The sequence below is a fragment of the Microtus pennsylvanicus genome, chromosome 11, assembly GCF_037038515.1.
Source record: "Microtus pennsylvanicus isolate mMicPen1 chromosome 11, mMicPen1.hap1, whole genome shotgun sequence".
NCBI lineage: Eukaryota > Metazoa > Chordata > Mammalia > Rodentia > Cricetidae > Microtus > Microtus pennsylvanicus.
Window position 1 is genome coordinate 8,609,278 of NC_134589.1, and position 26,886 is coordinate 8,636,163.

Below are 26,886 nucleotides of genomic sequence, written 5' to 3' on the forward strand. Positions count from 1 at the left end.
CCAGATTATAACCAAAAAACAGATGCAAGATGTACCCAAAACCCTGAGTTCTAACCCCAACTGCAATAAACAATCTGGGTGTGGGCGGCACACACCTTTAATCCCAGGCAGAGGCCTCTGATTACAAGGTTAGCCTAGTCTACGTTCCAGGGCAGCCAGCACTACGTAGTGAGATGTGGTCTAGGAAAGAAAATAATGGAAGGATGAATTTAGGACTAACCCAGCCTCCTAGGCCAAAATTACTAATTATGTGTCCACTGGCCACTTTGTGGTCTTTTTCCTCTCTCTCTCTCTCTTTCTCTCTCTCTCTCTCTCTCTCTCTCTCTCTCTCTCTCTCTCTCTCTCTCTCTCTCTCTCTCTCTTTCCTTTTAAGATAGGGCTCACATAGCCTAGGCTGACCTTCAACTCACTACCAATCTGAGGATGACCTTTGAACTCATGGTCTTTTTTGCCTTCCCATCCTAAGGCATAAACCATCAAATGTCCACAATCTTTTTTTTTTTTCCGAGACAGGGTTTCTCTGTGGCTTTGGAGCCTGTCCTGGAACTAGCTCTTGTACACCAGGCTGGCCTTGAACTCACAGAGATCTGCCTGCCTCTGCCTCCCGAGTGGTGGGATTAAAGGCGTGCACCACCACCGCCAGGCTAAATGTCCAAAATCTTGCTGTGCTAGCAAGGCCTCACAGTTTAGGGACTGACGTTCACTTCTCTTCACACCTTTTTCGCCCATCGGATCAGTGGACCCTTTGGGGTCTAATTTCTGGAGCGGGTGTGTATGTGCAGGAAGGGGTCCTGAAGGAGAAATCAGCCAGGGCCTAGGGTAAGAGCCTTGTGCAGGGCGGGGCGTGTCCTAGCCTTGGGCTGGACTTGGGGCGGGGCCGAGGCGGGGCGGGACCCGATCGCGTCCAGAGCCGGGCGGTAGTAGCGGCCGTGGCACTTGCAGCGGACCGGCTGCAGCTTTTCCAAGCCATGCCGGCGGCGCGCGTGGAGTACATCGCGCCCTGGTGGGTTGTGTGGCTGCACAGAGTCCCACACCTCGGCCTGCGCCTGCAGCGGGTGGACAGCACCTTCAGCCCCGGTGACGAGACTTACCAGGAGGTAAGTCCACGCGTCGCAGATCTGAGCCACTGAAAGGGACCCTCAGAGAGGGAACCAGAGCTGGTCTGGTCTGATCGCGCCCAGGTCCCTGCTCCAACCTCTCTTGCCTCAGCAGCCCGCGTCTCCGCGCGTCTCAGACCCTCTCGGACCTCAGTTTAGTGCCCTCCGCTCTCCTGAGGCCCTTGTCCGGAACGCTAGTCCTGGCTGGGAACCTCGGGGTTCGGAGAGCTGGAAAGATGGGAGTTAAGAGTGCCCAGAGGAAGAGAGGAAAGGCGCGGAGGCTGCGCCCAGGAGGCGGGGGCTGAGCCACCCGGAGACTGACCGTGGGGGTGGGGCATCGGAGTCAGGGTGACTGGCTGCCGAGGTGGGTGAGCAGGGGTTCCACGAAGTTCCCTCCCGAAGACTACAACACCAGACGCTTTTTCTCCGGGTCCTGACGGCCTGAGAGAAGTTTAGACAGAAACTGACTTGAGCGTCCAGAGTCCTTAGTGCTCCTTTCCCAGCCCCAGCTCCCAATACCTCTGCCTCTTCCCTTCTCAAAGGCAGCGGTACTAGTCACCACTAACCTCTCGGACGCCAAGAACCCAAACCTGTTTGAGTCAAGGAAGGAAGGGAGCTTCACCTCGTCTCAGACATCCTGCACCTGTCCTGTCTGTCCTGGCATCCCTACACTCTAGGCTCTGAAATTCCAAGGTCTTGGTTCCTGTGCCAGCTACACTCTGTACTTCTGAGTTGTCCCTGATAAACAGGGCCTTCCCGCTGCGGGTTTGGTGGGCAGGTCCAGGCTTCTGGTCCCCCTTCCAGACCCAGCTACAGTCTCTCTCAGCCCGTCTCAGCCGCGGTCAAACCCACAGCGGCCTCAGCGGCCCCTGAGTCAGTTCCCTCACTAGGTCAAAGATTCAGGGGTTGGGACAACCTGGGAAGAGGGCCATTATCAGTTCAGAGCCCTGTGCCCATGTCGGACTTTGACCTCTACCAGCAGTGGCTAGGCACCATCTCCTGATCGCCGTTGTGGGGCAGTCTGACCGAGCAGAGCCTCTCTAGCCTGTACCCACGAGTGGATTATTTGCCCTCCCAGACAGTCCTCATTCTGAGGCTTGGGGCTCCTGATCCCTGTGCTATGTATGCACTGCCCACGAGCCAGTACCAGGGAGTCTAATTATAACTTTCAATGACCCTGCTGCTTGCAGGCTTGGGCAGTCAGCACCTGCTCTTCTGCGAGGATGGAACCCCTTTGTGCTGTTGGGGGTGAGTACTGTCCCCCCCAGGCAATGCAGCACTATCCGCCCCCCACCTGGCGCCTTTCTCCCCCTCCCCCCCACAAACATCTTGTCTGGTCCTGGAAGGAAGGCATGTTCCCTGCGGACCAGTGACTACCGGCACAGCTCCAGGGAGTCTTCCTTCGGCTAGGGCTTGAAAAGAGACGGATATGGTTTCCGAACAGCAGCTGTGTTGGGGGTGTGGAGAGGTCCCAGAGACTGTGCTCTGAGTCCAATCATAGTTTTCTCCTTTCTCCTTGAAGAAATCTAGCCCCTCAGTTGGGTCAAGGAGACCCCTAGCTGGGAGAGGAGTGGTGTGGGTACTCCCCTCACCCCCACAGCCCAAGCCTGACTCCACCCACCCCCAGTCTATGGCTAGATGGCAGCTATACCGGTGAGTCCCAGTCCCTAAGCCCCAAACCTTTGGTTTTTGTTCTTTCTCATTACCACTGTACCTACCCCACCCCTGCTTCCATCCTGGTCCAGCAATGAGTGGAAGTAAAACCCTGTGAGATGAATGTGGTGGGCCTTCATGGAAGTCTAGCATTGGGTGTTATTTAAGGCCACTCCTATATTGATAGGTTCCCTTGTTGTCTGACCAACGGGTCTCTTTCGTACTGTGCCCTGGAGTCAGGCAGCTGATGAGCTCGCAGTGTAGACTGGGTGCCTTCTATCGTAAGTCATCTTGGTGCTCAGCAAACTTAATTTGAGGCTGAGTGTTGTGCCAGGACCTGGAAGATATGGTAAGCAGGGCAGCAGTGACTTAGGCATCTCTGAAGCCAACATAGTGTGAGGCAGGGGCATTACCATTCCTGGGTGGGATTCCAGTTCTATGGCTGTGTGAGCACAGGCAGATGAGATTCCCCCTTCACCTGCATGTAATCCCGTGAGTTATTCTACAGAGCACGCACAGTGCGGGCATTTGCAGAAGACATAGCCAGACCCAGTGATGCAATCACTAGGCAAACGGTCTTGAGATGATGGGTGTCTAAGGACTGTGCCCTATAAAACAGAGAAGAAGAGAGCTAAAGGCCCTGAGCAGGGGAGACTGGAAAACGCTTGGGAAAGTCCCAGTGTGGACTTTAGGGTCAGTGTGTGTGTTTACACACGTGTGTAGATAGGCTGGAAATGCCCAGTTAGGCTCCAGGAATGACTCTTTGTGTGCTGGGACCTAGCAAGAAAACCAGGGCATAGAGGAGCAGACCATCTGATGAGCAGGCCACTTGGTAAGCACGTTCTGTGATCTAGAACTTTCCTGAGAAAGACGGGTTCTGCTTGCTTCCTGGGATTTTTTTTTCTTTCTGACTAGAAGAGGCAAGAAGAGGGGAGTCGATGCCCTTGGAACTGGAGTTAGAGATGAGATGGGAGCCACCCTGAAGGTGATGGAAACTGTACCCCTGCCCTCTGCAAGAGCAACAAGTGCGGGGCTGGAAAGATGGCTCAGTGGTTAAGAGTACTGACTGCTCTCTCTGAGGACCCGGGTTCAATTCCCAGCACCCACATGGCAGCTCACAACTGTCTGAAGATCCAGTTGCAGGGGATCTGACACCTTTGTACCAATGCACATAAAAAAATAAAGTTAAATAAACCATAAAATATTTAAAAAAAATAAAAGAGCAACAAGTGCTCTTAATTGCAGAGCCATCTTGCCAGCTCTTGATTGATTGATTGATCTCTTGGAGACAAGGTTTTATATAGTTCAGATTTGCCTTGAATTCACCACACAGCAAAGATATTGAACTTCTGATACTCTTGCCTCTACCTCCCCAGTGCTGGGATTACAGGTCTGTGTCACCATGCCCTGTCTATGGAGTGCTGGGGTCTGAACCCAAGGTTTCCCACGTGCTAGGGAAGCACTCTACCAACAAGTTACATCCCCACTCGCCCCTCCTATTCATTCACTTATTAATTATTTTTGAGGCGAGTGCCCCAGTGTAGTTGAGGCTAGCTTCCAGCTGGTGATCCATCTGCCTCCCACCCTAAGATCTGGAATTACAGTTGTGTGTTACGTTACCACTCCTGGCTTCTGCCTGGGGACTTTGGGCACCTTAGAAGTCCCTATTCTTCTGAGATGCTGATCCTCCTCATCTTCTCTGTCAAGGACCGGCCTCAACATGTACACTTCTTACCGGGGTAGAGGCGTGGGAATTGAAGAAATTTAAGTAAAGAATACGAACACACATCAAACAATAAGACAAGAATCATAAGACAGGAGGGTTTTACAGGGATTATTGAAATCCTGAAATCACCTGCATTTATTTTACCACAGCTTTTATTCCCAATGTAAACTGGGGGAGAAGGTAACAAAAGGCTTTATTAACATGATAACAAGAGGTTAACTCACAGTCAATGGCCTTCTCACTCTGAGACTTCAAATCATTAGCATTCTGTTCTCTAGGTAGCTAAGGTGATCTAGGTCACATATGCTGAAGACCGCCCTCTATAGGTGACCTCATAGTTACAACAGAAGTACATTTGCATATCCTGACCACCCATCATTATGGCATTGGGCATTGAGCTATCTTTTTTTGTTTGTTTGTTTTTTGAGACAGGGTTTCTCAGTAGTTTTGGAGCCTGGCCTAGAACTAGCTCTTGTAGACCAGGCTGGCCTTGAATTTACAGAGACCAGCCTGTCTGCCTCTGGTGGGATTAAAGGCACGCGCCGCCACCACCCGGCACGTTGAGTTATCTTAATCTCAAAAGAACCAGGCAACCACCTCCTGAGTTAGGAGGTGCGAATAGGCCTGTCAGTCTCCAAACTCGCTGACCGGCAGACAAGGTGGAAACGGGCCTGCATTTTTTTGGTCTCTACAATTCCTCTTTTTTTTTTAAAAAAAAATATTTATTTACTTATTTACTTACTATGTATACAATATTCTGTCTGTGTGTATGCCTGAAGGCCAGCAGAGGGCACCAGACCCCATTACAGATGGTTGTGAGCCACCATGTGGTTGCTGGGAATTGAACTCAGGACCTTTGGAAAAGCAGGCAATGCTCTTAACCTCTGAGCCATCTCTCCAGCCCCCAATTCCTCTTTTTTATTAATTTTAATAACGCCTGTGCTTCTGCAACAGGACAGATGATCATCCGCCTTAGGCGAACACTTCCCCATTTCCCAGGCACGCCCTTTGAAACAGCATCCTAATTATGCAAGTCCAAGTCTTAGTCTTAGGTGCCTGGGGCAGGGGGAGGATCAGACCCGCCACTGACTGCTGACCTCTGTAAACATAGGATTAAGGGAGAAAAATACTTTTGGGCTCTGTGTCTCAGAGACAGTTTTTTTGTCAAGAGAGTTCATCTGTAATTAGGTAGTGTTTTGTGAATAATCGTGCTGCTAATGACTACAGTCTCCTAATTAAAGGAGAGGGGGATCGTCAGGGTTGGGAATGTCCTTTTCAGTTGGTGTAGAGCACTTTTTAACCATTTTTTTTTTTTTACTGTATCAAAATCTAAATTTCTTGCCAGGCAGTGGTGGCGCACGCCTTTAATCCCAGCACTTGGGAGGCAGAGGCGTTGGATTTCTGTGAGTTCAAGGCCAGCCTGGTCTATAAGAACTAGTACCAGGACAGGCTCCAAAGCTACAAAGAAACCCTGTGTCGAAAAACCACACACACACACAAAATCTAAATTTCTTATCAAATATGTCAAATCCAAGTGCTCATAGGAAATGTCAAAATTTTTCTTAACTTATGGGGAACTAAAGTAGCTACAAACATTAACCAGTCAATACCATAATTCTAGAATGGAAATTAACAATAAACCCACAATTTCTCCTATCACAATTCTCTTAAATCCGTTGCAATCAAAAGACAAGAAAAGTTTTTCTGATGTGTGAGAGTCAGCTACATTGCTGCTTTTAAGTAACTGTCCAGTCTCTGAGCAGCAGCCACACCCTTAGGCCACCCTCCTCATACTGAAGAGGGCTTCACACTCCTTGTAATGAGTCCTTTTTCCCCCGAGGGGAAAGTTTAGGTCTCAGGTCCAATATTCCAACAGCTGATACAATATCACACTGTCAAAATGAGTTCTGTGTCCCAAAGAGTAAAGCATTCGACTGGGTGGTAGTGGCGCACACCTTTAATCCCAGCACTTGGGAGGCAGAGGCAGACGGATCTCTGAGTTCAAGGCCAGCCTGGTCTACAAGAGCTAGTTCCAGGACAGGCTCCAAAACTATAGAGAAACCCTGTCTCAAAAAAACAAAACAAAAAAAAGAGTAAACAGTCAAATGTTGAGTCTGTGTTTCTGGTCCGACTCCATGGTAAACAGGACTCAGGAGGTCTGTGTAGCAAGTCCATCAAGAGGCTGGAAATCACCGGTCATCACCACGATGATGTCAGACTGCAGCCAGTTGTTTTCAGGATGATTGGTTCAGGTACCTCTTTCCTCGGCCTGCAGCATGGTGGTTATGAGAAGTCAGGATCATGAGCTCAGGAACCTCTTTTCACTTCCCCTATGGAGTCATCAGCGGCTGTGATGTCATCAGGGCTGGTACTCCTCTGTGGGTGCGTTAGCAGCTACCATGTCATGGAGGCTGGCTCTTCTTTTCTGTAAATGCAGTCATCTCATCCAGGTTTATTTTCTTCCTGTGAAAAAAGCACAAACACATCCTCCATCCCCAAATTAATATAGGGTCAGGTCTTTTGTATAATCCAGTGCAAAGGTTTTTTTTTTTCACCTTGCCTTAGCAAAGGTCACCTTGGTATCCTCACGCTGTAATCTGTACCTGACGTAAACTAGGGGAGAAGGTAACAAAAGACTTCATTTAAACAAGATACAAAAGATTATCTCACACAGTCAATGGCCTTATCACTGTGAGACATCAAATCCTTAGCATTCTGTTCTCTAGGTAGCTAAGATGCCCTAGGTCACATATGCTGAAGACCGCCCTCTATAGGTGACCTCATAGTTACAAAAGAAGGAACAGAAGTACATTTGCATATCCTGACCACTCATCATGATGGCATTGAGCTATCTTAATTTCAAAAAAGCCAGGCAACCACCTCCTGAGTTAGGAGCTGTAATTATGCCTGCCAGTCTCCAAACTCTCTGATGGACAGACAAGGTGGAAATGGGCCTACATTTTTTGGCCTCCACACCTCTCCCCATTGAACTTGAGTCTGAGTCCTCAGGAAGCCTCTGCATCCCCAGCCATTCAGAGAAAGTATCTCTGGGCCCAGCAGAGGCTGACAGGGCAGGGATCAGGAATTCTACTGAGCTGTGTCTATAACAGGGAGTAGCCTAGCTCTCCATCCCAGATCCTAGAAGTGGGAGATGATCTGATCCCTGCTCTGAAGAGTAGCAAAAAGGCCGAAGAGCTCACGAGTGGGAAGCAGATAACCATAATCCCCGCGTGGGGAGAAGACCCCAACTGGCTTGGTACCCAGCTGGCAGTGCTAAGGATAATTAGAAAGTCACAAAGTTGAACTGTTTCGTAGGAGGCCGCTCGTTTGTTCCTAGCTGCTCAGCCCTGAAATAACCACACAGAAACTGTATTAATTAAATCACTGCTTGGCCTATTAGTTCTAGCTTCTTTTTGGCTAGCTCTTACATCTTAATTTAACCCATTTCCGTTATTTTATATTTTACCACAAGGCTCGTGGCCCGCAAGATTCTGAATTGTCTGTTCCCGGTGGCAGCAGCTACATGGTGTCTCCTGACTCTGCCTTCTTTCTCCCAGCATTCAGTTTAGTTTCCCCCCACACCCCCGCCTAGCTCTGTTCTGTCCTGTAATAGGCTCAAGCAGTTTCTTTATTCATTACCCAATAAAAGCAACACATATACAGAAGGACTTCCCACACCAGGGCTGTGTCTCTAAAGCTACTTCAGTTCCCTTCTCATCTGGGGAATTGTTGCTCTCATCATCCACCAGCCACTCAGAAGAGGCCAGACCCTGATGATGTCATGTCCACAGTACTTCCTGTTGGGTCTGTGAACAGCACACCCATCCAGGCCTTCTGCAGGCCGTGTGTTAGGAAGGTGTTCATTGTTAGAATTTGACTTGGATTTTCCCACATCTCAGTTCAGACTCCCCTGAGAGTCCCCTGTGAGAAGTTGAAGATGTAGTTTAGTTGGGAGTTCTTGCCTAACATGCATGCACGAAGCCCTGAGCTGCATCCCCAGCAACCCAAAAATATGCGTATGTTAAACACATGCCTCAATCCCAGCACTTAGAAAGCAGAGGCCAGTGGATCTTTGTGAGTTCTAGACCAGCCTGGCATACACAGTAAATTCCAGGACAGCCGAGGATTTAGAAAGATCCTGCCTAAATAACGATGATGATGATGATGATGATGATGATGATGATGATGATGATGATGATGATGATGATATAAACACAAACAAAAAATAACTCTTGGCTTCATATGCAGTTTGAGACCAGCCTGGGCTATAGATCCTGTCTGTTTTGTTTTTTTGTTTTTTTTTTTAAGCCCCAACTGAGTATAGAAGGGACAGAGTGTGGAATTCTGGGAGAACAACAGGATGCTCTGGCTCAGCTGGAGGCAGATCTGAGGAGGAAAATGCAGACTTTCAGAACCCAGCCCTGTGGGAGATGAGCCAAGGTCGGGATGAGGAAGCCCGTTCATTCCATCTGAACTTGGAGTCATGGTCATCAGGCAGTCACGCCAGTTCCCCAAGGGATTAACCCTTCCCTAGCTTTGAGGTGCTGTTCTCCCTACAGAGCATGAGGAGAGGCCACCTGCTTCGACCAGAGGCTAGCACACCACTCAAGATGTCCATACTCCCTCAGGGTCTGTCTACAGTGGTTGCTGCTGTCCCCCTGACCCGAGTCCTGGGGTGGTGCTGACTGCAGATGAGAAACCAGAAAGAACTGAAGGAGCTTTGATGATGGGCATGGTACTGGGCCGGCAGCAGTGGTGGTGTGAGGGTAGGGGGCGGGGCAGTAGGAGTCGCAGGGCGATGTGGACGTTGGCGATCGCTTGAGTGTGTATGAGTGGAATTATCCACCCGTCTTCCCTCCCCACTCCCTGTCCTGTCCGGGCACTAATTAGGAACAGAGACATAATGGCCTGTTAGAGCAGCAGGTGGCACCAAGTTGACTGTGCTTCCCTCTGTCTTCCCCACCCCGTCTTTCTTTCCTAATTCCCTTTCCTTTCTGTCCCTTGGTCCTTGGCCATTGGACAGCCCAGTTTCCAGCTTTAATCCTTTAGTTGCCCAGGGCTCATGGGGTGAACAACTAACAGCCCCACCCCGCCTGTATTTGGGCTTCCTATCCACAGCCATTTTACCCTGACCTGATATTATTGACCGAATTGAGGCTAACTGCCTGGCCTGGAGAGAGCCCAGACCCAGAGCTGTCCAGGAAATCCAGGCTCAGGAGTTCAGGGCCCCGCAGGAAATCTCGGCTCATAATTTCCAGGAACCAGAAATCCAGCAACCAGCTGTGGAGAGCTGGCGGGTCAAGTTTATAGAGACTGGAAAGGCAGTGGCTCGTCTCCCTCCTGGCTGAGGACACCTGGTAGAGTCAACGGTTCCTTCTGCTTGGGAGGACCACAGAGGAGACCCTCCTGGGAGTGAAGGAAGCTGGGCCATTAGCTTGGCAACGCCAGTCATTATTATTGAAAATACTTTCTGGGGCCAGAGAAATGGCTCAGATAGTAAAGACACTTGCCACCAATCCTGATGACGACGTGAATTCAGTACCCATGACCCAAGTGCGTAAGGTGAGAATTGACACCCTAAAGTTGTGCTCTGACTCCCACACTAGAGTCATGGAATGTGTGCACCCCCCCCACATAAATAAATGTAATAAAATGTAAATTATATATTTATTCATTATAACATAATACAACATGTCTATTCCTAACTCTTCAGCTTAATCAATCCCACTGTCTCCCAAGACAGGGTTTCTCTATGCAGCCTTGACTGTCCTGGAACTCGCTTTGTAGATCAGGCTGGCCTCGAACTCATAGAGATCCGCCTGCCTCTGTCTCGCGAGTGCTGGGATTAAAGGTGTGCACCACCACCACCTGGCTAATTTTCTTATTTTAAAAACTGTGTCTCTGTGTGTGGTGGTGGATACACACATGTGTGCATACGCATATGCTTTTTCACACATGGAGGACAGAAGGAGACATTGGGTGTCTGGCTCCATCACACTCAGCCCTACTCCCATGAGACAGGGCCTCTCACTGTGTTTAGAACAAGGTGGGGGAGCCAACAAGCCTCCTTCCTATCTTCTCTCTATAGATCTGGGGTTATAGGTTTTGTGTGTATGTGTGTGTACACGCGTGCGCATGTGCGTGTGTGCATGTATGTGACCATATTCAGACTTTTAGGTGGAAGCCAGCATCCGAACTCAAGTCCCCATGCTTGTCAGCAAGTATTCTTACCACCAAATCCTCTCCGCAACCCTCACCTTGTATGTAATATATTATCCTGGCCAAGTGTACCCTTGACCACCCAAGGCACTGTGGCATCCGCCTCCACCTCCGTTGCCACAGGTGATCACCTCTGACAGCACTGAGTGTGGTCTGTCGCCCCGTCCCCCCTCTGTTAGGTTACCCCTATCATACGTAGCTGCTGGTACCCCCTGATGCCTGTGTAGAGTTCCATCATATGACTACAGCACCAGGCGTGTGTTGAGTGCTGTTTCCAGTGTTTACTGACGGCCGCTGAGCTGAGTGACTGTGGACTTTTGTATGTGGATCATGTGGGGATGACACACCCCTCCTCTCTAGGAAGTAGAGCTGCTGGGTCACGGTGCATATAGACACACAGTGGCTTGCAGGTTGTCCAATGGGAATGCCTGTTTCTTGGTGGTGGGTTTTCAGGGCCTGTAAGAAAAGTGGGGTGGGGCTTACTTTTAGTTTTTGGAAACGGGATCTCATTCTGAAGTCCAGGCCAGCCTTACTTCCTTGATTGCTAGGATGATGGGCACAGAGTGTCATTTCTAGAGCTGGATGTGGTAGGAACACATCATCCTGGCACTTACAAGAGAGGGACACCAACAGGACAAGGTAAACCTGGGCTACATAGTGAGCTCAAGGACAGTGTGGGGACCTGACGTGGAATTCCCCTCTGTGTGCTGTGACTACCATTGGTTAATAAAGAAACTGTCTTGGGGCATGGAGAAAACTAAACTGAATGCTGGGAGAAAGGAGGCAGAGTCAGAAGCCATGTAGTCCTGTAGGAGACAGACGGACAGAACTTTATCCAGTAAGCCACAGCCACGTGGTGATACACAGATTAATATAGATGGGTCAAAAATATAAGAGTTAACCAGTAAGAAGCTAGAGCTAATGAGCCAATCAGTGATTTAAATAATATAGTTTCTGTGTGTTTATTTCGGGGCTGAGCAACTGGGAACCAACAAAAACTACTTCCTCCAACAAAGACCCTACCTAAAAATAAAAAATAATTAAGTTTAGAAACCAACAGTGGTGAGGCTGGAGAGATGGCTCAGTTGTTAGGAGCACTGACTGCTCTTCCAGAGGACCCAGGTTCAATTCCCAGCACCCACATGTCACCTCACAATTTTCTGTATTTCTAGTTCCAGGGTATCCAATACCCATGGCAAAGCACAAGTGCGCATTAAAACAAACAAACAAAAACCAACAGTGGTAATTGCACCCCCAAGGCTCTGTGTACCCTGAAGAGTAACTCAATTTCAAGAAGAAGCTAAACTGCTGGGATGTGTGGCAGGATGAGGTGGGGTGGGGGGTAGAAGGATCATCCCTTAATTAATCTATTGCTTCTGAACTTGAGTGAGATATGGTTGGCATGGGGTCAGCTCTAGTTTTGTTCTGTTCTTTGGGATTTTGTTGTTTGTCCTAGTTAGGGTTTTATTGCTGCGAAGAGGCGCCATGACCATTTCAACTCTTATAAAGGAAAGCATTTAATTGGAGCTGGCTTATAGTTAAGAGGTTTAGTCCATTATCATCATGGCAGGAAGCGTGGCAGCACACAGGCAGACGTGGTGCTGGGAAAGGAGCCAAGAATTCTACATCTGGAACAACAGGCAGCAGGAAGAGAGAGTGAGGACACTGGGCCTGGCTTGAACTTCTGAAACTTCAAAGCCCACCCCGCCCCACCCCCACACATCCCAGTGATGCATTTCCTCCGACAAGGCCACACCTCCTAGTAGTGCCAATCCCTATGGGCCTAGTGGGGCCATTTTCATTCAACCCCCCACACTGTTACTGTGGTTGACCTTTGAGACGGGTGTCTCATATGGCCCAGACTGACTTCAGATCAAGTATGTAACCAAAGACGATCCTTCCCTCTTCAGGCCCACCTAGAGCTCAGAATTTTCAAAGGGAGTTGTTGTCTGTCAGGAAGTCAAGATGTCCCCTCTACATGGGATTATAGGTGTGAACCACCAGGCCCAGTTTTATGCAGCGCTGGGGGTGCAATTCTGGCCTTCCAGCTTGCTAGGCAAACCACTCACCTCCTGGACCACATCCTCAACTCCTCCTACTTCCGACTCTGATGGTATAGGCCCAGGGTAGGCCTTCAGGGTCCCCCAGCTCCAGGGAGGTGTCCTGCTTCTGTCAGAGAGCACGTTGCAGGGTGGTGACTTTGTGTAGGGAGCCTTAATCACCCTTCCCTTGCCCCAGCATCCTCTGCAGGGGAAAATGCCTTCCAGGAAGGTGGGCGGTGACTTCCCACTGTCTCAGGACAGCAGAGTTTTGAGGTCATTCTAAGGGGCAGGTGAGTGGTCCAGGCCCGCCTCAGCTTGAGGACTATGGAGGATGCTGCGCGCAGAGATGCTGCCCCACCGTCCATGCTTGAGTGTTTGTTGCCCAGGTGGAAGTGGGCATTTGCTAAGTGAAATGAGACATCTCATTTGTCCTCCCAGTTGACCTCATCACTTCCAGATTTGTCCCTAAGGATGAGAAGCCTGTCCACCCTGTGTTAGCATAAGGGCAGCCCAGTTAAGGGGTCCTATGAGCTTCCAGCATCCTCCCAGGGATGCAGGGCAGCTGAGCAGTTTGGCCATAGAGTTCATCTCCATACAGTCTACCCAGCCTGCAGCCACCAGCCTCAGTGCTGCGGGTCGCCTCCCTGTGGTCTCCTGCACACATGATTGCTACCACCCGCCCAGGTTCCCTGGCGAAAGCTCTAGAGAGAGCAACCCCCACTGGGACACTCTGGATGAGGGCATGGCTGAGGCCGAATGGGAAGCCAGGAAGCTGTCAGCTCAGGAGCCTGACTTAGAGCCAGGTCCAGCCCTGGCTGACGGCCACTGATCCCTGGGCCATCTGGCGTCCATCTGGCCAAATCAAGGGATTGGAAGAAGCGGTGGAGGGGGCCACCTAGACCTCCCGACAGCAACGGTTCCCTTTGAAAACCCTGAGCTTCTAAGGGGAACTGAAGAGGTATCCCCACACCCCTCCACGTTCTGGCTTCACTGCTACACTGGCATGTCAGTTGACTGTCCCTGGCCGGGTACAGCAAGGAGGACACCACAGATTATCTACCCTGGTCTTTTATACCCACCCTATAGCACCGAGCTGACTTTTGAGAACTCTGGAGAGCTCCAGCATTTGGGATAAGCACATTGCCTTTTGATATAAAAAGACTGGTCTGGCCTGGTGCGGCCGAGGTATGGCAGCATCTGTGATTCTTAGTGTCCGTAGCTTAGTTTCACGGAGCACTTAAGAGAGACCAAAGGCTGCTGCTTCAACTGGCTTTCTCTTTCATATTCAGTCTGGAACTCCAGCCGATGATCCCGCCCACATTCCTGTTGGATCTGCCCACCTCTATCAAATTGATCTAGAAACACACAGAGAGAAAGAGAGAGAGAGAGAGAGAGACAGAGACAGAGACAGAGATACAGAGAGAGAGAGACAGAGACAGAGACAGAGATACAGAGAGACCAAGAGAGATTTGAATTGCCTAGCCAATTCTGGACACCTCGCCAACCCTTCTCATCGCCAAGCCCTTCCGGTTCATCCATTATCCCCATGCTGGCACCAGTGGAGGACAAGCTGTTTATTTAGAGAGCTGAGCATAAAGATGCAGTAGGCTCCTGGGACTCCCCACCCTGCTGCTGGACCAGAAGCTGACACGGCCCCTCCCTCTCTTACAGTCGCTGCTCTTCCTGGGGGTGGTAGCGGCCATCGGCCTGGGCCTGAACCTCATCTTCCTCGCTGTTTACCTGGTGTGTACATGCTGCTGCCGGCGGGACCACACAGCGGAGACCAAGCAGTCCAACTCCTGCTGCGTCACCTGGACAGCCGTGGTGGCCGGGCTCCTCTGCTGGTGAGTGTCCTGAGCGCAGCCACACCGTGGTTTCAACTCAGCTGGCAAGGGAAAGCCAGCCTGTGAGCAGGACACGCCCCATGTCCATGTGGCCCCTCATCAGTGACTGGCCACATTCACCAACCTAGCTGATGATGCCTGGATGAACAAACCTGCCTCCCCAAATGAATACTGTCCCTTTTGTGGCCACACATCCCTAGTGTGGTGATGGGGGTCTACGTAGTGGCCCCCCCAAATCTCCCCTACCAGACTAGGGCCAGGCCTGACAACTACCTGGGTCCCTCCCTGAGGTGACCAGATGACAGTGGGCATCTCTCTTCTCTGCATCCCCATCGCCTTCCACAGCTGCCCTGGGTCTGTAGCCCCAATCAGTTCCGTTGTCTTGTGAGATCAGGAGCTTTTAATGCCCTTCAGTAGATCTTCTCCTGGGCTCTGACTGAGAAATGAAGGCTCCCAGCACTGTGGGAGAGCCCACCCCACCCACCCAACACCCAGCCCATGTGTGCAACCTCTGTTGGGAAGTTGCTGTGTTTTTCTTGTTTCTCTAGCTGTAGAAATTTTTCAAATGTGTAGCGCCCCCTTGAGATGTTGAAGGGTGTGGCTACCCTCTAAGGTAAGAGTCCCTTGCTGCTTGTTGGAAGGGCCGGTCCTAGGCTCTAGTCTACAGGAGGGACCCCTTACTCCTAAACACTTCATTTCTATTATAATGTATTCATTCACTGTTTCTTTGTTGCCTTTTGGCCAAGATGGAGTGTGGTGACATGTTCATGATATCATGTGGGTGGGAGTGGGGGTTCACGGAAGCCAAATGAGAGGCCATCCTCAAAGCAACGAACTAAGACCTGGGACTAGTGAAACTGTGGCTGGGGCCAGGGCCTATGGGAAAGAGTTCCAGCCCAGATGGGTAGGTGATCTGACCAGAGACGAGCTAGAGCTCCCATGAAGAACTGGGGTGCTAAAAACCCTCTGCCTGGTGTAGGACATCACAGAATGGTTAGGGAGAGGTGGGACCCAAAGACACACACCAATAGTGCTTGCTCCAATGCAGCAATCCCTGGATCCACAGAACACTACCCGTGCTCCAGGTTTCCAGTAGGGTTACTGCCGGATAAGCCTATTATCAGGTACAAATGCCAGTAAAGTGCATTAAATGCTGGGTAACCCAGCGTCCAAATAGCACCATCATAATTTGGCCGTGTGTATTTTGTAGCAGGTAAAAATGGCTCTAAGTGGTCTAGTCCAATAAGCAATTATTACCTGTAGTGAAGAAAAACACCAAGGGGCCGAATGAGAAGACGGCTCAACAGTTAAGAGCCCCGGCTGCTCTTCTGGAGAATGTAGGTTAATTTCTCAACAGCCACATGGTGGCTCACAAGCAGCTGTATGTGACTTCAGTTCCAGGGGCTCCAATGCTTCGTTGGGCCTCCATGGGCACCAGGCACACATGTGGTGTCTAGACATACGCTCAGGCAAAACACCCACGCTTATAAAATAAAATGGAAAAGGAAATCAGGAGACGGGTTTCCAGAATAAGCTGAACTGAAAACAAGGAGGAGGAAGAAGAGAACAGCTCAAAACAGAAGGGGCCATGGTGGCAGGGTTCCTTCTCTACAGCAGGCTCCAGGCAAGAGGACATCAGCAGTAAAAGCCAGCCGTTGCTTCCACCTCTTTTTGTTTTTTTTTTTTTTAAGTTTATTTTTTAAGCGTGCTTTCCGCGTGTGAATGTTTTGCCTGCGAACTTGACACCAGCGATGGTGTGGAGAAAGATGGACAGGGCCACGGTGCCACGAAGCCGACTCAGAGTGGGTTGTGTTACTGCTTGAATGCCAAGACCACTGATGGGAGCCAGGCATGGTGGTACAGCCTTTAATCCCAGGACTTGGGAGACAGAGGCAGATGGATCTCTCTGAGTTCAAGCCCAGTCTGGTCTATAAATCGAGTTCCAGGGCAGCCAGGCTACACCTGTCTCAAGGAAGGAAGGATAAGCATCTGTGTGTGTGTGTGTGTGTGTGTGTGTGTGTGTGTGTGTGTGTGTGCGCGCGCGCATGCGCGCATGTACACACACACCCATGCACGTGCCCTCTTGCATTTATTTTCCCCCAAGGTAGTGTTTTGGATGAGAGCTCAGGAGGCTGCTCGATTGGTCCTGTGATCCCTGGAAGAGAGGACCACATAGAATATGATGGATGACAGAGTTAAGATTGCAAATGATGTACTCAGGCTGGAATGTTGGATTCAAGCCAACCATGAAATTTCACACAGATGGATTTCAAGTTTGGCTTTAGGTTAAAATCAATACGACACCATAGGAAAGAAGAGAAACTGAGCCTGACCATTCCTAAGGAGAAATTCTGGGAGGGGCTGTTACAGACCATAGGTCAGTGAGAACATGAGGGGCAGGCCAGTAGAGGGGGGTCCTAGAGCACACACCACACACACACACACACACACACACACACACACCAGCTCCCCACACTCTGCTCAGAGTGATATTGGAAACCAGGCTTGGAGACAGGGGATCAGGAGTTCAAGGTCATCCTCAGCTATATGGGGAATGTGAGACCCAAGCTGGGGATAACATGAGTCCCTGTCTCATGTGTCTATCTCAGAGAGCAGAAGGCAAGAGGTGAGGTGACAAAGGAGCCACTTTGAAACATCGGATGCAGTTTGTGGCAGAATTGGAGGCTTGTTCCAGCCACTTTGAAACATCGGATGCAGTTTGTGGCAGAATTGGAGGCTTGTTCCAGCCACTTTGAAACATCGGATGCAGTTTGTGGCAGAACTGGAGGCTTGTTCCAGCTACTGCAAAGCGTGAATCAGGACCCAGTGGGTTCTGGGCTAACGAGGGAGGCAGGCAGAAGCTAAAACTTTATAGTAGAGAACTCGATCAGGGGTATATAGGGAAGTCCACGGTTCTTGGCCAGGTCAGGAGGGACCTAAAATTTGGCATTGAGCATATCAAATCAGATCTCAAGGCTCTACCAGGGCCACCAAATCATAACACCCCAGGCTTGCCTGCAGTCTAGTGCCTTTTAGAAGTGTGTTGCCAGCCAGGACAATCAGGCTTCTGCCAGGTCACTTGAGGTGGTCCTTAACCTTCACCCTCAGACAAGACCCCCTCATCCAACTCCCAGAATAAGGCTCCCCAGCTGAAATCAAAAGCCCACACTACGGCTGTTGGCAGTGGCTTTTATTCTCAGTTCCCAAACCTGCAGCCAGGTCAAAGACTCAGGAGTTGAGTGAATGTGTAACATTTGGACAATGGAAATGGCTTGCTGAACTGTGAAAGACACCTGGGAACCTTGCATGCCTGTCACCGAGGCAAAGGAGCCAATCAGAAGAGGCTGCATTCTGTGACTCCTGCTATACAACCTTCTAGGAAAGGCCACGGAGATGATCAGGGCTGGGGTCGGAGAAGTGACAAAGAGAGGCAGAGCACGGGGCAGTTTTAGGGCAGGGGCTGCTCTGATGGTAATACCTGACATGGCATTTCAACCAAGAGTGACCACCGTGCACACTGTGGGCCTTGGGCCTGTGCTCCCACTGGGTTATCAGTTGTAGCAAGGATGCTTCTTCATAAAGGATACCCTCGGGGACTGTATACCATAGAGGAATTCTACATGCTCAATTTTGCTGTGACCTTGAAGACACTTTAAGGGGATTTTACGTGTATGGATGGTTTGCCTGCCTGTGTATCTGGGCACTGTGTGTATACAGTACCTTTGGAGACCAGAAGAGGGTGTCAGATCCCCCTGGAATTGCTGTGTGGGTGCTGAGAACTGAACCCAGGTCCTCTCTGGAAGAGCAGCCAGTGCTCTTAACCACTGGGCTATCTCTATAGTCCTAAAAACATTTCTTTTTCGAGACAGGGTTTCTCTGTGTAACAGCCCTAGCTGTCCTGGAACTCATTACCTAGACCAGGCTGGTCTCGAACTCAGAGATTCTCCTGCCTCTGCCTCCTGAGTGCAGGGATTAAAAGCGTGCGCCACCACACCCAGCTATAGAATCGATTTTTAAAAGGTAAATGCAAGGGTGGGATTGTACCTCAGTAGTAGCTTGTTTGCTTAGCTTGCCTGAGGCCCCAGGTTCAACCCTCAGCACAAGGACAGACAGGGAAGAAAGATTGACAGCACTTTTTGGACCTAGGAGATAGTGGGTGATGTGCTTGCTGTACAAACATGAGAACCTGAGTCTGGGTTCCCAGCACCCACATAAAAAGCTCACACATCTACAATCCCAGCGCTAGGGATGGGGATCAGAGACAGTTCACTTGCTGTGAGCATAATCCATTCAGTGAACTCCAGGCTCAGTGACTCTGTCCCAAGGGAATGATACAGAGAGCAATGGAGGAAGACACCAGCATCCTCTCCTGGCGTCCTGGTGCACAGGCTCACACACGTGTGCACAAAGGGAGATAAGTGCATTCTCTTCTGCTTACATCACCTTTGTTTGGGGTTTTGCTTATAGTGCTGCGGTGGGTGTCGGTTTCTATGGAAACAGTGAGACCAACGATGGGGTGTACCAGCTGATCTACTCCCTGGACAATGCGAACCACACCTTCTCTGGAATTGACGAGCTGGTAAGGATGGTGGGCAGGCGGCTGGGCACAGACACAGCCCATGAGATCAGCGGGGCCAGAACAAGGGTGCCAGTCGGCTCTCAGGAGCCCAGCTGCACCCTTCAGAGCTGTGTGGTGGCTGCCATGGGCTGGGCTGCCCTCTGAGCAGTCGCCCTGCCAAAGGCAAACAGTTTCTATGACCCTGGCCAAGGGAGACTTCAGGGTGCCTCTTTACCAATCAGCCCCTGGTTGGTCTGTAGAGCATCTGAATAATTGCCCATCCTCAAAGGGGACCTTGACACAGGTTTCTGGTTTGCCCATCCTCAAAGGGGACCTTGAACACAGGTTTCTGGAGTTTTTGTTGTGGTGGTGGTGGTGGTGGTTGGTAGTGGTGGTGGTTTCAACGCAAGAGGCCCCTATGTAGCCCTTATTATCCTGGAACCCACTGCATAGACCATTCTCACCTGGAACTTTCCATGACGTTTTGTCTCTGTGTACGCAGTGCTAGGATTGCTCTCACATAGCCCACTGAGCATGGGTGGTTTGTTTATTTGAGAAGGGGTCTAACCTCGAACTCTGTCTCCGGTGATGACCAGGGCTTGAATACAAGTGTGCACTACCGTGCCTGGTGGATGCAGTGTGGATGCAGTGTGGGAGTTTGAACCCCAGGCTTCTACACGATAGGCAAGCTCTCTATTTGAGCTACACCTTCTGTCCCAAATGTGGACTTTTAAATGTTAGTTCTAAGTACTTTGTACAAAGTTCTGATCCAGCTATCAAAAGGGAAACTGGGGACCTAGCATGGTGGCATGCTGCACCCCGCCCCCCAAAAAATTTAAGTGGAGAAAAACAGTTTGGAAACAATGGAAGAACAATCCCCTGCCCCACCCTCAAATTTTGAGGGTGTGCAAGGGGTGGGAAGAGTCCCCATAATCACTGTGTGTGTCTCGGGACTCTGGGTTCAACAACAGTCTCGCTGGAAGCTCATGGTGGAAGACTAAGCTTCCAGCTCAGTGGAAGAAGAGAAGTTGGCTTGCTCGGAAGAACGAGCTAACCTGCTGTGCCCAAGTGATGGAGCCGGGATCTAGGTTTTCTCTCTTTCACCCCGTCCCTGCGTACCTGTCACTTTTGCAGGGTGCCAATTTTTCCTGCTGATTTTCTAGGTGATTCCATGTGTTGTCTCCTGAGGACTCTGTTGGGAAAGGCCAAACATAGAACTAGTCCTTGGGCCCCTGACTGTCTCTAGACCAGCTCCCTCTGGAACATCAAACGTTCCAGCCAAAGGACCCATATGCGTCAGCAGCTTCCACCACCAAACCCAGCCCTAACTAGAGGAATCAGTCACTCCCCGGGCGTCTTTCTAGGGAGGACAACCTCCTACACCCCTCCTGGCAGGCTCCTTTAAGCTCTTCCACCGTCCTAATCCTTCCATCAGCCCCTGGGGGTGGGGGAGGGGGCTGGGATAGGAACTCTCACCTTAAAGAGACAGACTGTGCTGTTCTTGTGCACTGCCCAGTATTTGTGGGAAGTGACCCCTGGGAACTCTGCCACACTTATTCACCTTGGTCCTGATGAGGATCAAGCCCCCAAGGACAACTTCTGCCTGTCCTTGGCACTGTACCGCGTCCCTCTCTCTAGCCATCAGTGACCTTGGAAGGGGGAGAAGTCAGAGTTCTGGGAAGCCCCAGAGCTGTGATCTTCCCTGATGGGAAAAATCAGTCTTTATCTCTGGGGAGAAACTTGCAGATGTGTGGGAACAAGCGCTAGGCTCCCAACCCTTCTGAGCCAGGTTTGAACACTTGGCTGTGAGTCCCACTCTCTAGACCTTCCCTCACCCTGTGCTGGAGATAGCCCCTTACCCTTTGGCTGAAACTGCAGTGTGGGACAGTTGTCCCAGGGCTCTGTGATGGTGCTGCCAACTATGAAAAGCTTCTGTCCCTCCTACCTAAGGGGCTGTGGGTGTCCAACAGTCTCAGGCCCCAGGGCTCCAGGGAGATGGTAGATCCTTATAGGGCCTTCCCCCTCATCTAAGGGGTGGGGTCCAAATTGCAGGTAAATGGCTAAATGGCATCAGGTGAATTACCACCGAGGAAAGTGCAGGTAAACTACAGAGGGCCCTCTCCCTGGGGGATTAAGATAATGGTGTCATTACAATAATTACGGCAATCACCACGAGATAGAGATGCTGGGGTTTGGGAGGCTGTGGGTGGCAGAGTCAGGATGGAGATTCACCTAACAGCCCAGATGGCTTAAAGCTGGGCCCTGCTGGAGCCCAGAGGTAGCAGCCAAATGGTCAGCTAGAGGCCCTTCCAGGGCTGCCCCCAAACACAAAGGCCGGGGAAGGACCCTCTGCATTCCCTTCTCTTGGATCCCCCACCATCCTGGACCTGTAAGCCTATGGGAAATGACTCAGTAGAGAAACTGAGGCACAGACAGGTGTCCTCAGCCCACAGTGCATCTCACAGCAAGAACACCGAGCCCAGGCCTTGGGTCTCAGCCCTGTGTTCTTTCCCTCCCCCTAGTTCCCTGAACCTGAGTTGGTGGTCCTCTCAACTCCTGGCCTAGCGCATGCTCGCGCTCTCTCGCTTTCTCTCTTTCTCTCTCTCTCTCTCTCTCTCTCTCTCCCCCCCTCCCCAGAGGTTCTCAACCTGGCACATAATCAGAATCACCTACAGGTAGTTGGGATTTGTGGCAGCAGGCCCCACCCTGCTGGGGCTCCAATTCACCTCAGACAGGCTGAGCATTTGCATTTGTAATGAGCCCCTGGGTGATGCTGCTGGCCTGGGGACCACAATTTGAAAACCACACCCCTGTTCTTTGAAACAGTGACCTTCTAGCTTTCTAGCTGGTCCTTGTTCCCGTCTGGCGGAAGAGCTGAGCTGTCCCCCTCATCCTCGGTTCCCAAGAGAAAGCCACAGTCAATCTTGGGGGAATCACACCTCTGTCTTTTTGAACCTCAAGGACTGGGAACCATGTGAGCAAGCACAAAGCTAAGGAAGGCCACTCCCCCTGAATCTGGGATTATAGACTCGGCTATCAAGCCTGGCATTTCAGTTTGGTACTGTCAAGGGTGACCTTAAGAACAGACAAACCAAGGATGGGCATGTAGCTCAGTTGGCAGAGCGCTGGCTTGCCTAGGATGCAGAAGGTCCTGACTTTGACTCAAAACATCCAACAATTGGGGTGTGGCACTGAACACTATATTCTCAGGACTCCGGAGATGCAGGCAGAAGGAGTTTAAGGTCCTCCCTGGCTACGCAGGGAGTTTGAAACCAACCGGAACTATCAGTGATCCTGACTCAAAAACAAACAGAAAACAAACAAACCCCTCTCACAAACAACAAATCCCCAAATAAACAGAAACCCCAAGCAAAAATAGAGAAGTTAAAAATTTAGAGAATAGCCAGGTGTGGTGGCATATGCCTGGTCTACACAGCAAGTTCCAGGACCGCCAGAACTCTGTAGAGACCCTGTCTTAAAAAAACAACCAACCAAACAAAGCCACAATTAGAGAATAGGCCAGGGTTGGTGTCTAAGGCCGGTAATCTAATTGCTTAGTAGGCTGAGGCAGGAAGATCAGGAGTTCTAGGATGGCCTGGGCTACATAGCAAAACCTTGTAGCAGAGAAAGAAAGAAAAGAAACAAAGCCACAAGCCAGTAAACATCTGTCAAGTTCATTTTTCCTTCTGGTATTGTTTCATGGGAAGAGATGCTAGATTGATTAGATGGGTAGATAGATAGATAGATAGATAGATAGATAGATAGATAGATAGATAGATAGATAGAAGATAGGAGTTCAAGGTCATTGTAGGCTGCATGAGATCTCTGTCAACACACACACGTGTGCATGCACACAAGTGGGGGGTAGAGAGCTTGAAGAAGTCTAAGACAAAGTTTAAATTTTTGATTTGTCTTTTTGTTTGTTTTGGGAGGGCTTTTTTTGTTTTGTTTTGAGACAAGGGCTTGTCTGTAGTGCAGATTGGCCTTTACTTCAAGACAATCCTCCTGCCTCAGCCTCCCAAGTGCTAGAATTCTACTGGCATGAATCAGCCTGCCCAGTTAGCTGTCTCTATCTTGGTGTCTCTTAATCTCTTGCCTTCTCTTAAGAGCCCAGATGAAACCAGGAAACGGAAGAAGCAAGCATTGACACACAGAGAAACAGAGAGCCATTCTCTCTTCTAGAATCAGGAAGTCACAGTGTAGGAAAGGCATGAAGAGCCTCAAGGTTAATGTCAAGTTCCCATGATTCCAGAGCTCAGAATGCTCTCCTGGGCTCCATGGCTGTGCCCTCCTCTGCCCCTCTGCCATGCCTTTATCCTGCAGGCTGTGGGAGCCAAGACTGCTGGGTAAGGATTAACCAGGCACCCTGCCCTCCATTAACTGCTTGTCTATGACAATGTCAAGGCCGCAAAGCCAGACCCTGGCAGCAGAGTCCTATAGTGCCAGCTATCCACAAGTTGGGGCAGGAGGATCTCAAATCCGAGTCCACTTAGACTCCATAACTAGTTCCAGGCTAGTCTGGACAATTATGGAGACCTTATCTGAAAACAAAACAGAAACAGAGTCCTTCCTCATTTAGCTGCAAACATGCCGTCTCTGCTTAGATGGCTGTGGGGCTGTGACCCCAAGCCTAGTGCCCCTGAGTATGACATTTGCAGTGTAAGCTGCACCTTGCCCCTTGTTTGGGAGCTGGCAAGGACAGCCATTGCCACCATCCTTTCGTTTCGGTTTGTGTAGGCAGATGTTCCTTCGGGGTTCACTTAAGGCCAAAGCAAAGGACGGGGGTGCCTCTATACCCACCTAGCCAGACAGACATCCTGGGAAGTGGGGGGCTATGAGCCCAAGAGAAGACACTGATTTCCTCCTCCTGCCCCAGGGCCAGGGTGGGAGGAGACGGCATCTGTTCCCTGTTTCCAAGGCCCCATTGTTCTGCCTTGCCTTGCGGTTGGGACTTTACAAGCTGATTCTAGCTCAGAGACAAACCCCTTCTCTTGTCGGGTACCTGGGGATCCTATTGGACAAAGTGGCAGCCTGGGACTCCAAGTCTCTGGTTTCCTCACTGCAAGTGATTCAGACTTTAGGAGAATAATCAGGGAAGAAAAAATGAATTGGTTTGGTTCCCTTTTTGGAATCCAGGTTGAGCTCCACCTGTCTGAAATTCAAGAGACCTGAAGTATTTGGGATTTTAGGGTCTGGGGGTTTCTGTTTGGAGTTATTTGTACAGAGCTTGTTGCTCGAGTTTTCAGATTAGAGAAACTGAGGCTGCAGAAAGGCTTGGAGTGGAGAGCCAAAACCCAGGGAAAACTAGAACAGGGTCAGACGGAGCCGGGCTGTGTGTGCTTTCCAGCACTATAACAAATCACCGAGATCATCAAATTTATGAAGAAAAGGATCTGCACACCTATAATCCCAGCACTTGGTAGGTGGAGGCAGGAGGATCAAGAACTCAAGGTCATTCTCAACTTCATATCAAGTTGGAATTCAGCCTGGGCTTCCTGAGACCCTGTCTCAAAAATAAAATATTTTTTTTTAAAAGGAAAGCGAGAGGGAAGAAAGACAAAGACTGGTTTGGGTTCGACATGGTTTCCACTCATGCTAGTTGGTCTCATGCTGGTTGGTCTCATGCTGGTTGGTCTCGTTGCTTTGGAGCCTTTGATCTGAGAGGTCTTGGTGAGCCCACATGACGGGCAGAGCTGCTCACTTCGATGTATGCAGAAGCAAGGGAAGAAAGAGTTCCAGTGTCCCCTTTGAGGAAGGGCGCTCCCCCATGACCTAAAGTACCGTCACACACCTAACTACCACTTCCCAGTATCACCAAGTCTGTGGCCATGGCCTTAATATGGATCTTTGGGGAACATCTGTCCTTGGCATTCCCCTGGGGCAGCAGTCTCATGAGCTCCCTGGGTCTGTGTCAGTGTGAAACAGCTTTTCAAGCCCAGCTGGCCAAGTGCTACTTCCTCCTGCAGAGACCTTCTCAGGGGCTATCCCAGAGCCAGACTCCTAGCCCTGTCCTTACCTCCCATAGGTGTCTGCAAACACCCAGAAGATGCAGGTGGACCTAGAACAGTACCTGGCTCCGCTCAGCGAGATCTTTGCTGCTCGCGGTGACTATATCCAGACCCTGAAGTTCATACAGCAGATGGCAAGCAATGTCGTCAACCAGCTCTCAGGACTGCCCGTGTGGAGGGAGGTCACCGTGCAGCTGACTGAGCTGTCCCACCAGACTGCCTATGTGGAACACTACAGGTGAGAAACTGGGGAGGCAGTGGGAGGACACGGAAGGCTACGGATGCAGAGCCAGCCCCTCCCCGCAGCCTCACTGTGTAGCACCTCAGCAATGCAGGGCTAAGGGGAGCCACCCCACCATGACCACATCTATTATGTCCCTTCCTCATGGCTGTGACTAAATATCTTGACCCAAACAACTGAAGGAAGGAAGAGGAGTTTATTTGGGCTCACGGCTTGAGCGTGGTCCATTGCCATGGCAGCAGGAGCATGAGGCAGCTGGTCCCATCACATCCACAGTCAGGAAGCGGAGCAATGTCTGCTGGTGCTTGCTTTATCCTTTTTATTCAATGGCTCTTCCTGCTTGTCTTAGTCGGGGTTACTATATCTGCGTTGAAATACCATGACCAAACAGCAAGTTGGGGAGGAAAGGGCTTATTCTGCTTACACTTCCACATCACTGTTCATCATCAAAGGAAATCAGGGCAGGAACTCAAGCAGGGCAGGATCTGGAGGCAGGAGCTGATGCAGAGACCATGGAGAGGTTCTGCTTGCTGGCTTGCTCCACGTGGCTCGCTCAGCCTGCTTTCTAATAGAATGCAGGGCAACCAACCCTGAAATAGCACCACCCACGATAAGATGGACCCTCTCCCACCAATCACTAATAAAGACAATGCCCTACAGGCTTGCTTACTGTCTGACCTTATGTGGGCATATTCTCAACTGAGGATCCCTCCTCTCTGGTGACTCTAGCTTGTGTCAAGCAGTCATAAAGGCAACCAGCATATCACCTCAATTAATATAATCTACAAAATCTTGGGTCATTGAGATAGTTCAGCTGGTAGCGGCCCCTGGCACCAAGCTTGATAACCTGAGTTCAATTCCAGGACCTCACATGACGGAAAGAAAATTGGCTTCTGCAAGTTGCCCTGTGACCTACACATGTATTATGACATGTGTTGTGTATGTATACACACACACAAAAATAAAATCTTTCTCAGACATGCCCAAAGATTTGTCTCCTGGGTGAGTCTAAGCTCCACCAAGTTGACAATCTAGATTAATGGCCATAGCAACTTAGGCCTCCAGCATCTGTTTATGTCCCTCTGTAACCCCATCCCTAGTGATGTCACTAAACTTGGGTCATAGGCCCCAGACTGGCTGCCCTCCTTCTGAATACAGAGTCTCAGAAGGGTCACTGTTGAGAGCCAAGGAAGGAGACAGCTGTCACTGTCCCGGGTTGACCTTCACCCGAATGGTAGCATGGACTCATATAATGTGCGTGCATCGTGTGTGACATGCACGTCACTGTGCTCAAAGGGTCAGGGATCCAGTATCATAGACACGGGATGGAACAGATATGTGGGTCTTGCGTGGCAAGTGTCAGCTCTTTAAATCCCACCCTCACCCAAACGACTTGGCACCTCTTCAAGCCACTGACGAAGAGCAGAGCCTCTGTCCAGCATTGCACAATATAGCCTTGGTTTTCTGGATTTGTGTACTATTATATCATAAAACCCCA

At 50.3% G+C, this 26,886-nt stretch overlaps 1 protein-coding gene across 1 annotated transcript in view; it reads left to right on the forward strand.

Annotated features, from left to right (window-relative positions):
* Window positions 1-908: 908 nt before the first annotated feature.
* The window catches only part of Ttyh2 (tweety family member 2), a 44,468-nt gene continuing 18,490 nt past the window's right edge, over window positions 909-26,886 (forward strand). Inside the window, exons 1-4 of the mRNA XM_075990017.1 lie at window positions 909-1,097; window positions 14,409-14,581; window positions 19,049-19,160; window positions 25,165-25,385. Of these exons, the coding sequence (XP_075846132.1) occupies window positions 969-1,097; window positions 14,409-14,581; window positions 19,049-19,160; window positions 25,165-25,385 (635 nt within the window). The 5' untranslated portion in view covers window positions 909-968. The remainder of the gene's footprint in view (window positions 1,098-14,408; window positions 14,582-19,048; window positions 19,161-25,164; window positions 25,386-26,886) is intronic.